This window comes from Henckelia pumila, chromosome 4, assembly GCF_033568475.1.
Source record: "Henckelia pumila isolate YLH828 chromosome 4, ASM3356847v2, whole genome shotgun sequence".
Taxonomy (NCBI): domain Eukaryota; kingdom Viridiplantae; phylum Streptophyta; class Magnoliopsida; order Lamiales; family Gesneriaceae; genus Henckelia; species Henckelia pumila.
The window spans coordinates 147,480,948-147,494,266 of NC_133123.1; the positions used below are offsets into that span (position 1 = coordinate 147,480,948).

General features: G+C 35.0%; 2 protein-coding genes across 5 annotated transcripts; both read left to right on the forward strand.

The window, feature by feature from the left end:
* The first annotated feature begins 3,719 nt into the window (after positions 1-3,719).
* Positions 3,720-9,299, forward strand: LOC140863911 (MAR-binding filament-like protein 1-1). 4 transcript variants are annotated; one of them, XM_073267696.1, is made up of 4 exons: positions 3,720-4,064; positions 6,608-6,651; positions 6,778-6,918; positions 7,383-9,297. In XM_073267696.1, the coding sequence occupies exons 1-4, from the start codon at positions 3,782-3,784 to the stop codon at positions 9,027-9,029; spliced, it is 2,115 nt and encodes a 704-aa protein (XP_073123797.1). In that variant the 5' UTR covers positions 3,720-3,781; the 3' UTR covers positions 9,030-9,297. The 4 variants fall into 4 exon arrangements, with proteins under 4 accessions (XP_073123797.1, XP_073123798.1, XP_073123799.1 ...); XM_073267697.1 differs by lacking the exon at positions 3,720-4,064 and adding an exon at positions 4,625-4,679 and having other exon boundaries at positions 7,383-9,299; XM_073267698.1 differs by lacking the exon at positions 3,720-4,064 and having other exon boundaries at positions 6,620-6,699; positions 7,383-9,299.
* Positions 9,300-9,878: 579 nt separating this feature from the next.
* Positions 9,879-12,763, forward strand: LOC140863273 (nuclear pore complex protein NUP50B-like). Its single transcript, XM_073266583.1, has 2 exons — positions 9,879-10,017; positions 11,105-12,763. Exon 2 carries the CDS (start codon positions 11,152-11,154, stop codon positions 12,487-12,489), a length of 1,338 nt encoding a protein of 445 aa, XP_073122684.1. The 5' UTR covers positions 9,879-10,017; positions 11,105-11,151; the 3' UTR covers positions 12,490-12,763.
* Positions 12,764-13,319: the final 556 nt, after the last annotated feature.

Below are 13,319 nucleotides of genomic sequence, written 5' to 3' on the forward strand. Positions count from 1 at the left end.
CAGAGTACATGATGTGTTTTAGGTTAATGGGTTTTCCTAGTAACACATGCGATGTCACTATTTGATCTCCAAGATGTAATGCATAGTTATCGAATCTCGAACGACTCTCGATATACCAATGGTTATTGATTCGATTGGGATATATGGATGAAGGGACCGTACTGTACGCTAACCAAAATCTACTGGTTCTTGCAGGCACTATCAGTAATACCTAGGGAATCATGGGGCGATGTTGCTAGGCGCTCTTACCATGATTCGATGGGTAAGTCGGAAATTGTTGTTCCGAGTCACAAGGAGTTGTGAGCCCACGGCTAGTTGTATTCCTGAACCATTGAGGGTTACACAAGTAATGGATTACTAAAACCCCGTAGAGATAGTTAAATTTAAAGAGTTAAATTTAATGAAAGAGAAGTTGGACTTCTTAACTAAAGGGAGTGGGATTTCCTAAAATGACATAGGGATGGGCATTTTTGGAAATCACTGAATTCGGATTTAGAAAAATTATCTTGACTCTAAAAGATGCAGAAATGGTTTCTGTGCACATTGGTGAAATCAGTTTATCAATCGGAGTCACGATGAATTTTATATTAATTTCTATAACAACAGGCTTGACTTGTTGGGCTTAAGTTATGGATTGTGGGCTTTAAAGAGTTAGAATCCTGATACAATTATAACTAGAAATTATCTATAAATAAAGGTGTTGGGTTCGAAAATTAGACACATTGTATATTGCAATTTTCGAAAAATACACTCTAGAATTTTCAAGGGGAATTTCGAAATCCTCTATCCTTTTTTGGAGAAAATTCGACTTGTGATTTTTGTGAAAAATTACAAATCGAATTAACAGATCATATCTGTTTATTCTCTACGTAAAACTTCTGATTGATTTCTAGTGCAGTCAATCAGAGGGTTTTTGTTTTTCATTCGTGGACCTAATTCCGGAGTTAGATCGTGACTGTCATCGGTTCCCGGGATTTACAAGAAGAGCAGATTAAATTCTGTTGAAGTCCACGATCAAGCCTTTGCTTGACGAGGTAAAAATTTAACTGTGTTTTATTTTTACTTGAACAAATTTAATCGTAAAAGTTTTGATACCCATATATGGAATCGTTCCATATAATAAAATAAAATTTTAAACTTCCGCTGCACCGAGTATCAATTCTTAATTGATCTGAACACCATTTTTCAACACTAGTATCTACACATTAAAGGTCACACCCTATTAGATACATTAAAGCCCAAATAAATCGAAACATTATTTAGATCACTTTTTATGGGCTAAATTTATTTGACAGTCCACAACACATAATTATTTACATATAAGTCCAACGTTGGAAAAGATGGTGATAATATGAGGTATATGAAAGAGATAATTTATTTCATGGATGTTCTACTTGACTTTTGTTATTGACTATTGACAAATATCAAATGAATTTCTCCATCATATATGAGTGTCCGAGTAAAATGACACAAGGTTCTTTAAATTTCATATGTGCACAGAGGCTGGATTTTCTTGATAATGGGGAAATGTTATCACACTATTTTGAGGCTTCCGGGGATCGTTGAGCACGTCATGTTTATATGATTGGCATCCTCTGTGATATTAGCAAGTGTTAATGGCATTACCATCGAGACTAAAGTAGGGAGTGAGGTTGAAATAAAGTCTTTCTATTATATTGAATTGAGGAATTGATTTTAGTTTTGCTGAAATATTTTATTTATGTAAGGTCCATTTGTTTTTCAAAGAGTGCTTTCTGTACCATCAATCCTATGTGATTGTAGCATGTTTATTTTATTTATGTTCTGTCTAGTCTTTTTGTTTTTTAAAGAGTGTTTTTTTGCGTTTGACTTGTGCATTAGTTATGAAAGTACAGTTGGTTTTATGCGTTTTTATGGAACATACTTTGCAACTCTGCTTGTCCAATTTTTTATTTGCCAAATAGCTTGTAGTTTTGCCTTTTTTGTTTATCGTTGCTAGCAAACAAGACCAATTGCATTTATGCTAACGTTGGATAAAGCTTTTCTTTGTACTCCAATTCTAATAAAGTTTTATGACAGATTTGAATTGTTCTTTGTGTACTTGCGTGATTGAACCCACTGTCAGAGGACTAGTCTGGACTATCATGCACGAAAGTTGCAACCTTTTTCGTTTAAGTAATGGTGTCTTATCTTTGTAAATTAAGATAGTGCAAGCCACACTATAAGCACGTATCATCTTATATATGATGCCGGCAGTCTCATAGATGTTTTTACATTCAAGTGAGTTCACCAAGAAAACAATATATGCATACTTGTTTTCTGAAGATGATGACATTTCTATTGACATCGAGCTATCTTTTTTGCATTTCAGTTACAGAATTCATCAAAAACCAATATTATAGCCAAGATGTATATTATATCATGATAATTATGATAAATTTTAAGTTCATCATATAAAGTGATAATTTGAAATCTATTTCAATTCATCCAACTAATATGTAAATAATCAAGTTATAAATTTAAGATTTCTTTGCGTTTAATTGTTAACACTAAAATTGCAATCGAAATCTATAGATTTGAAATACTTATATTCAAGCGCAACCTGAAGGTTTTTTTTCTTTAAAATTTTTGTGATATTTTGGATTTGTATTTGTTAGAGGTAGTTTGAGAGGTTTATTTTGTTAATATAGAGAAATCCTAAAAAATAAAAAATAAAACAAGAAAAAAGAAAGCCCTTTTTTGGATTTGTTGCCTTGCTTACACTACTCAAAACTTTCTTGATTCAAATTTAATCATCTCATTATATCAATACTTTGATTTGGAATTTCGTATTCAAAATATTTTAATGCTTCATTATTAAAAATTTTATTTAATCTAACTGAAATCAAAGTCATAAATGTTTGATTTTAGCATATACTTAATAATTTTGTACGTATTGATTTAAAATTTACCTTACTACTAAAGTTTTTTTTTTTTTTGGGCGGGGGGTTGGGGTGGGGTTGCGGGGCTGCTGCTGTTGTAGATGGTGAACAATGAAATCAATATGACATGCCAATTGTGGATAGATTTCTAGGGAAGGAAGAGCCCACAATTTTTGGAAATGTCTTGTAAATTACCAAAATGTCCATCTATTCATATTCTTATAGAGTTTTTGCAAGTGTTTAAAAAACTTTTTTTTTTTTTTTTTACAAAGTCTTCAAAATTTTGTAAGGATAATTCTACAATCGTTTTTCTAAAAAAAAACATTTACAAATACTACATTATGAAGATTAATTTAGAATATTTTTCGAAATTTAACTAATTATGGTATGTAATTATTCGTGGAATAGTTTATTACAATATATGTTAAATCCTTTTTATGCAAATAAATAAATATTTAAGTTTATTTTTATTAATCTTCTAAATACTAATAATATATCAAAAAAATAAGGAAGACGTGAGTTCGATTTCAGAATATAAGTAAAATCGTAAAAGAGTATATTGTCTTATGAATTTTATTTGTGACATGAATTAATTATAGATATATTTATGGCAAAAAAATAGTATTTTTGACATAAAATAATACTCCATGTTGTAAAATTAATTTATTTGTGAGAAGATTTTGTTTAATTAAGAAGAAAAACTTCTTCAAATGCCATAACCTCTGAAGGGCAATTTCGTCTTTCTAGTTCCAGTTCATACTGTTGATATAAAACATAAATGAAAAATCTAAATCCAAACGGATTGAAATCATCATTTGGGCTTTGGTGGCAATGTGCTTTTCTTCTCAACCAGAAATCAAGAAAACGTGAAAAAGATAGCCATGGGATTCCTGATAGCCCAGTCTTGCTTCCTGCACCCGTCTCCACTTTGCCACTCTGCTTGCACTGGGACTTCAGCTTCATGTTCTTTGCAGCATTCCTTCTTGATTTCTTGCCCGAGAAATGGGATCAGTCGGAGAAGGAACAGAAACGCTGTGGCTTGTATGCAGCAAGAAAATCCGAAAGACGGCGACTTTTGCAGAAGGAGAGGGATTTTGTTGATGGGTTTTGGATTAATTCCGTTTCTTAGCACGAGGGCCGGGGCTTTTGATGGGCTTGCTGCAGGTTAGTTGGGATTTGGCATTTTCTTGTACTTTCAAGCAATGTTTTTTCCTCTTCTTGTATATTGTGGTTATGGTTGGATTATTCTTTTCTATTGGCTTAAGTTGCTTTTTATTTTTCTTTTTGTTGTTGGTGGGATAGTAATGTGTATGGTGATTTGTTTTGGGCAATAAGTGGTCAGACTCTTCCATGAAACTTATTGAAATTGTTTTCGTTTTCATGTGTGTAAATTGTTTCCGTCTTTTGTGACGTTCCAAACTTGATTAAATGCTGAAGATTTTCTTTTTCCATGTATTGTTTTGATTAAATGCTGAAGTTTCGATACCAATTGGGAATTGCCTTAAGTTGCATTTATTTTTCTTTTTGTTGTTGGTGGGAGAGTAATGTGTATGGTGATTTGTTTTGGGCAAGAAGTGGTCAGACTCTTCAATGAAACTTGAAGTTGAAATGTTTTCGTTTTCATGTGTGTAAATTGTTTCCGTAAATGCTGAAGTTTCGATACCAATTGGGAATTGCCTTAAGTTGCATTTATTTTTCGTTTTTTTGTTGGTGGGAGAGTAATGTGTATGGTGATTTGTTTTGGGCAAGAAGTGGTCAGACTCTTCAATGAAACTTAAAGTTGAAATGTTTTCGTTTTCATGTGTGTAAATTGTTTCCGTCTATTGTGACATTCCAAACTTGATTAAATGCTGAAGATTTTCTTTTTCCATATATTGTTTTGATTAAATGCTGATGTTTCGTTACCAATTGGGAATGGTTTGTAGTTTGAGTCCCGCTTTCATTTAACTGTTTACTATGAAAAGAAGCTTTTTTGTGTAGTTTGGTGGCTGTGAGACTAGGGGAGTTTAGTGCATGTAGCTCATTGCATTTTGACTATTGAGTTGTTCCAATGACTATACACGACTATACACCCAATTTCTTGAACAAACATAGGAATAACGGTGACTGAAAGTTGAGAGGTGGGATGAGTGTGACTTCACTGTGGTCCAGTTGCAAATCACTATCTTCCTCAAAGTGTTCATGATGTGACAACCAGGTGTTTGGAAAACAATGAAAGTTTCGTGATTGGGCACTTCCAGAAGCAGTTTGTTATTTTCTGATATTTGTCGTGGCTGGGAATTTGACATGCACAGGGCTGTAACTTTGTTTATGTGCTAGATGATTTTGCTCGGGGCCAAAGAATAATTATAGAATAGGGGTTTGTGTAAATCTAGCTCCGTAGAATGCTTCTGAACTAACTTTAGCATCATATTGGATTAGGAAAATCTTATTTGTTACTTCTCTTGTGTGATAATGAGAAATGTATTTTAGTTTCAAGTAACAGGTTTTCTACTTGTGATGCTCAAGTGTTGTTAAGAAGAGTTGCTCTCTTCACAGCATCTACAACCTTCTTTTAATTCTTACTTGTAAACAAATCTAGCCTATTATGGTTGATCCGTATGATAAAATCTAGCAGACTTGCTTCTTTATTAGTTGGAGATTGAAAATTGTAATGTGTTCCAGTTGATTTGTTATCAATTTGTTTCATGGCGAACACTTTGTCAAATATGTGTCTTTACCTCATATTTTTACATGATGATTTGGCTCTATTAAAGGTTTCATGTCTCTCATCTGATTTTCATAGGAAACGTTGTAGATCTCACCCTTTTGTACACAATTAGAGAATAAATAATAATGGACACAATGCAACATGAGAAGATAGTATATAATTTCTCTCAGGGGGCATAAATCACCTACTATGCTGCAATAAATATAATGCATCCTTCTATGCAAATGCTATTAGAAATCAGCCTATCCAGGTCAGCTAGGTTGAGCTAGACAAATATGAGAAACCCGAAGCAGTAAGTGCGAAAGTTAAACTGAATAAAACCTGCTACGCTTCTTCCTCCTTTATTTAGGGTGCACTCATACCGCATTTGAATGGAACAATTTGGTGGATTTAGCTAATTGTTTGATTATGTTTTGATGGAAAGATTTGATTTTGCTGGACATAATTAATTTAGTGAAAGTATTTGAAAGTTAATTTAAATTATATTAATATTAAATACATTTGAAATCTATTACAATTTACAACTGCTTGTTCGATAGGTTGCAGGGATGAAATTGAAGCATCCCAAGGATTCGAAACGTCTAGAATGTATCTAACATTCTTGAATTTAAATGACCAATCCAGATACAGCCGTAGTTTTCAAATGTGAGGATTTTAAATACTTTGACTTCAATTTTAGTTACGTTTTAAATCTAAACAACGTAGTTCAAATTCTCAATTATATGCAATTCTTCTAAATCAATTTCTCAAATGAAAAGCTTCAATCCATACACTGCCTAATGGATTCCCATGTTCTCGTGTGATTTGTTTTTTAATGACATGCAAGTGGTCAAGTATATAAGAAAATTCACATATTTTTAGTTGCCTATCAATGCCTAACACTATCCATTTCATTTAACACGTTTCTCCAAAATGGTGGTGAAAATTTTGATTTGTTCGATTGATACATATCTTGATGTGGTTTTGCCAACTATGCCTTGTTTTTGTTTTGTTTCAGAAAATACTGAAATAAGAACAGAAGAGTTGATGCAAGTAGCTGAGGTCTGCATCTCTGCTCAATATAATATGGAAACAATTATTTAAGTACTGGTTTGTGTTTCGAAGGTTGTCTCGTTTGTTTATAATTCTCCAGTTCATATATTGAAGTGAATGTTTCTTGTGTCCCAGCAATCAGTGCAGGGAAATGCTTCCCCAGCCTCAACATTTTCACTGTTAAATATTGTTGGAGTAATGGCGTCTGGTGTACTTGGTGCTCTCTATGCATCTACAAAGAAGGAAAAGGCTGCTTCAGATGCAACCATAGAATCTGTATGCCATTTCAATGAGCTTTATCTTATGTTTTTACTAATGGGAAATGCTTTTTGAATGGAATTCTTGATAAGTTCATATAGAGGGGGTGGTCCTTGATTTTTGCTTCCTGTTTCTGATCAACGGCAGTTTAGCTTACTTGGTTGACCAAAGTATTTAAAAGAAATAATATTTTGTATAGTTGAAGAAATTGCATTCCCTACATCGAGTGCTGTAGGATCAGGTGCCTACCTATATATAAGAATCTGTGCTTAAGAAAGTTATAATTTGAACATTTTAAGTTGTACAGCTGCCAAATCACCTTGTTTCGATCATTGTGCAACATGAGCGGCCACACAGTACAGTGGGTGTGTAATTATAGCTCGCCAAGAAAGTCCTTAACTACTTGCGTTTTTGGAATCAGTTGGTGCTAGAATGTAATAGTTTTTGTTTTTAAGTTGTATCTTGTCTTCTTGAATGGACAGGTGAATACTAAACTGAAAGAAAAGGAATCTGCCATTGTTTCCCTGGAGAAAAAATTTGACTCAAAGATTTTGACTGAGAAAGAAGTTCACAAAAAGGAACTTGCTAAAGCAAGCGAAGCACAACAATCTTTAGTTAATCAGTTGAAAGTTGCAAATGGTACCACTACAAGCCTTGGACAAGAGTTGCAAAAGGAGAGAAGATTAATTGAAGAGCTCGTTACGAAGATCGAGAGTTTTGAACAAAACCTCAGTAACTTGGGAAACGAAAAAAAGGAACTGCAAGAACAGTTGAAGGAGAAGCTGGATTCCGTGGCAGTCTTGGAACATAGGATCGTCTTACTTTCTTCAGACATTACTGAAAAGGAAAATAATGTTCGGAATCTTAACTCTACAATTGTGGAAAAGGAACGCGACTTCGAGCAACTGAGCTCTGTATACCAACAATCCCAGGATCGGGTTAGTGGTTTCATTTCAGAGCTACAACAATTGAAATTCACGCTCTCGAAAAATGAAAATGAGCTGGAGGTAAAGAATTCAGAACTCAAGAATATGAATGCAGAATTATCTGCTTTGGTGGCTGAAAGGGACGAATCCAGCAAAAGGCTTGATGCTATTGTAAAGGATTTTGATGAATATAAATCCTCTACAGAAGAAAAGACTGCTTCAGATCTTAAGATTTTGGGAGATCAAGAAAAGAAGATTCAACAGATTGAGGAACAGCTTAAGTTTGCGCTGGATGAAGCAAACATAAATGAAGCTCTAGTTGCTGATTTGACTCATGAAAAAGAGAATATAAGAGAAGCGCTGAATGTTGAACTGAAAAATGTGAAGAGTCTTGAACAGGAACTCGAGAATACACGGGAAACTCTGGAAAAATCACGAAATGAAGCTTCTGAACTGAAAAAACAACTGGAGCACTCAAGAAACCTGTGCACGAAGCTTGAAACAGAGCTGTCTAAGGTTCAGGTCGAGTTGACGGAAGCTAGGGAATCCTACAAGAAGGGTACTGAAAACCTGCAAACTGTGTCCCAAGAACTGGCTGCCTCGGAAAGAAAGGGTGCTAACTTAGGGAAAGAACTTGCTGATTCCAACAAGAAAGCTGAAACTGCAGCTGCAAATCTAGAGGAAGAAAGGAAACTAGTATCTTCTTTAAATAAAGAGTTAAAGGCTCTGCAGACTGAAATTTCAAGAAGCAAAGAATTGCGAAAAAGTCTTGAGACTGATTTAGAAGAGGTTACTAAAACACTTGAGGAGATGAATCGGAACGAATCAACCCTTTCAAAAGATCTTGAGTTTTCCAAGTCAAGAATTTCAAGTTTGGAAGATGAAAAAGATGCAATCTACAAGTCCCTTGAAGAGCAAAAACAGGCTTCTCTAGAAGCTCGGGAAAACTTGGAAGACGCCCATAGCATGGTTATGAAGCTTGGAAAAGAGAGGGAGAGTTTGGAAAAGCGAGGAAAGAAACTAGAAGAGGAATTAGCATCTGCCAAAGGCGAAATCCTACGGCTAAGGAGCCAAATAAACTCAACCAAAACTGAGGTGAATAATCAGCACCAGCATAAAGTTGAAGTGGGAGGCACGACTGCTGCTCCCAAGAAGAAAGTCACCAGGAGGAGAAAGGTTACACCGCAACAAGACGAATTATAGTCGACTTTGCATCGATGCAAGTTCTACGTTCTCCTTCATCCTCCATCCTCCATCCTTCATCCTCTGTAATTGTGAAATTCGCCTGCCAAACTGTTTTTGTCATTCCTCAGCTGGAAAACTTCTTGTAGTCGAAATTTTCAGAGAAGTCTGGCTAGAAGGATATCCATGACTTTGTTGCATCTGTTGTGCATTGAGCATTTCATTATTCGTGAAAAAGGCAGTTCTTTGCAGGTTGGCTGAAATTATTAGATTTTTGTAGTATAAATAAATATACAAGATTATGGAACTTCTCTGGAAAAAAAAACGTAATCATCCACTTTTTCGTCACAATTCAAAGGGTTGATAAAGTAACATTTGCAACTTCTAATAAAAGAACCATCTACTACAAGTCTACAACTACTGATAAATGAATTAGGTACTGTTTGGAAGAGTTTCTAAGAAATATTTCTTAGTTTTTTTTTTTTTTTTCATTTCGTGAAATGAATAAAAAACTAAAAATTACTTTTTAAAAACTATCACAAATACTTGGTTCGTAATCTTTTTATTAGAACCAGCTACTTCTACTAATAAATGAGTTAGTTGTCCTAATTTTAGTACCAATTCGAATGAGTGATAAAATATTAAATCTATTATATATGGATTTATCTGTTATGCTATAAATTAAATATTATTCTAAAAAATTAACGTCTCACATTTTTGTTTATTAATAATTTAAATATTATTATTTTTGAAAATTAAAAAATAAAATAAAAAATAAAATAAAATAAATTCGAAACCTCGGCCCCACATGTTTAAGATCTTTGTTTTTTCAAAATTATTTAATTAAAAAACTCGACAAAGGGGGGAAAGATTGCCCTTTTCATTCATTTCACTTTAGGGTTTTTGTCGATCTGAACGTAGCATACTTATATATAAGCATTCGTATTTCTTGAAAATTAAAGCTTCGAATTCAAGCAAAACTCCACGCAAACTCTTGGAATTCTCTCGGGTACTTCTTTCTTCCTGATCTTTCTCTTACGCGCGCTGGCTTTTAATCTATACTCGTGCAAGATTGTGTATGTTTGGGAAATATTGTGGATTGGTCGAGGTGATGTTCAATCCATTATTTTTTCGAATTGGATTGAAAATCGATTCGTTTTTATATGCTCGTGGTGGCTGGGTCGAGCAATTGAATACATGTGAAAGCTGTGCTAACAATCAAGTGCTTTCTTATTCCGTTTCTTTATTTTAGTTTAATCAATTTTTTTAGTTGCGGGATTAAGATGACATCCTCAGGTAACGGAAAACTGGGCCAGTCGTTGTTTTATTGATGGAAGTTTGTCGATTCTTGCCAACTGTGTGCTATTAATTTGTTCCGGATGTGTTTTTGGAAATCCAAGCTAAATTAGTGTATAGTTGGTGACGGTTGTTATATTAACTCGCGAAATCGTAATCATATATGACTTTGCTATTTATGCTAGCTAGTGTGTAGGATTTAGGAATGTGTTTTACCTTTTGAAAGTCTCGTGATGATACGTTGTGGTTCGTCTTCGTAAGCCCATTATGTGTGCATTCGTGAGCCCATTTTCTTCAATGGATATTTGTTCAACATTTTGTACCTGCGTGCATACTTGGCGTGGTTCATGACATATATATATAGCCTTGAACTTATGTTGTAAAGGTTAACTTTTCCTTTTAATGGGTAATGGGTTTACTTTCAGCTGTTGCTGTATTCAGCTTGTTAATCATTAGAACCTTGAACTCGATTTGAATATATGTTTTTGGTTAGTTTACATCAATTTGTAGCAAACCTTTCTTCTGACTTCCGAATTTGGTTGCCATTTTGGAGGCGGTAGCAGTACAAAATTATTTATATTTTCGTTCATTATGCCACAGTGGAATTTTCTTTTGTATTGTAGGATTTGAACACTTATTTATTTTCTCTTACATTCATTCTAGAACCATTTTCTCCTTTTTATCTCCGGTTAGTGTGATGTGCCTATAAAATTAAAAAAAAATTAGTGGGCATATTTACTTGTCTTTATCCTTGGTTCACTTGTCTATGTTTCATTGTTTTTTGTTGTGGTTGCTTACAGGGAACGGAAAAATTTCCTGTGTGCTGAGATTTCTTACTTAAGCTGTCATGGAGGATGCAGAAAACAACATTCAGCCTTCGAAAAAGAGGGTTGCTGGAGCACAGTTATCTCGAGATAATCCTGGCCTTGACGATGATGAAACATCTGAACCAGAGAATGGAACTTTTAAAAGGGCAAGTCAGGAGGTTCTTGCCACTAGAAGGATTGTTAAAGTTCGTCGCCAGCAAGTATCATCAACCCCATCTGCCCCGGCCACAGCTCCTAGTACAAACCCATTTGCTGCAATCCGATTGGTGCCTCCAGCTTCTTCTGATCATGCAGTGGAGGTGGAACAAAGTGTTGCAAGCAAGGAAATAGTGGAAAATGTTGAAACTGGAAGCAAACTTGATAATGAAGTAGTTGAATACAAGGAAGAGTCTACTGCAGAGGAGGAGAAATCTGATATTGATAACAATGCTAAGCAATCTGAAAGCAAGTTTAGTGAGTCAAAATCTGAACCAAATATTGAGAAGGATAACACCGACGATATCCAAAATATAGCCAAGGCTGCAGTAGATAAGGTGGCAGAACATGAAACTTTTGAGGACGGGCCAAAAACCACTGGAGAATCTGATAATAATAGGAAGGATGCAGAAGACAAGGGAAATGCCAAGGAAGATAGTTTGAAGGAAACTGCTGGAAAGACTGTGGAAACTGTCTCTTTTAGCTCATTTAAACCACTCTCTATTGGACAAAATGCTTTCTCTGGATTTGCGGGGACAGGGTTTTCTGGTTCTTTGTTCTCATTTGGATCGGTTCCTAAAGATGGGACTTCGTCAGGTTCCAGTGGTTCCCTTTTTGGGCTGAAGAACGACCAACCTTCATTCAATTTTGGTCTTACTAACAATGGAAATTCTTCACTTTTTGGTACTTCGGAGGCAAATACTGCCAGTAAGAGTGAAAGCAGCAAATTTCCCACCATGCAGGAGGTTACCGTTGAAACAGGAGAAGAGAATGAGGAGGCTGTTTTCACAGCTGATTCCGTGCTGTATGAGTATGTAGCTGCAGCATGGAAAGAGCGTGGCAAAGGTGAACTCAAGGTCAATGTTTCTACATCTGGAACAGGTAAAGCCAGACTCATCATGAGGGCCAAGGGGCACTATCGCTTGATCTTGAACGCCAGTCTTTATCCGGACTTGAAGATGACAGATATGGACAAGAGAGGCGTCACTTTTGCCTGTGTTAATAGTGCTGCTGAATCCAAAGACGGTCTTTCTACAATTGCCTTGAAGTTTAAGGATTCTTCCACAGTTGAAAACTTCCGAGCAGCTGTCACATCGCACAAAGATGCGACACCGGTTGTTCTAAAAACCCCGGAAAATTCTCCCAAGGCATCAGATGAGTAACAATGGAATGTACACCATCTCAGAGGAACGTGCATTTGGCAACTGGTAAGTTTCTGTATTTTCTCTCTCTCTCTCTCTCTCTCTCTCTCTCTCTCTCTCTCTCTCTCTCTCAAACCAGTCAAGGAAACTAAATAGAGACTTTGTCGTTGGAGCATAGCATATGACAACTTGCCAACATCCCCTATGTAGTTTCTCGGTCCTATCCTTTTTGTTTTTGTTCATCCTACATGTAGACCTTAACATTCGGCATAGTAATGCACTGTATTTTGAGTCATGTTTGTGTGATTCTGGTGATATGAATGTTACTTTTACTACACGATCTACACTTCCACCCTATTTGCAGGTACTTTTAAATTACAGCAATTCGTTTTTATTTCTTGAATGATTATTATGCATGTTAATTATTTATTACACAAGTAGAGGGGTGATAATTGATGCATACTCAGCCCAAATAGCATTATTTGATATCTTCGGTACCCCCTTTATTTTCATTACATAAAATATGTTGTGTTTGAATTGAAATCGCTTTTACTAAAGAAAAAAAAAATATGTTCCAAAAAAATCCCACAAGATAATGGCCTTCTGAATTTCTTTCATGTTGATATTTTCTTTAGGCAAAAAAAACTGGTCTTATTATTATTATTTTTAACAAAATAGTTAATCAAGAAAGTTATTTTATAATTTTTTTAAAAGGGGGCTTCTGCATTAAAATTGGCCCAAGAAGCAAATGGCCTTTGGTCAACGAAGCAAAATTTAATATTGTGGTGCTTCAACAAAATTATTTGTGGTCTTTTGCGCAGAATGTCTAATGAACAGAACAAGTTTATGGT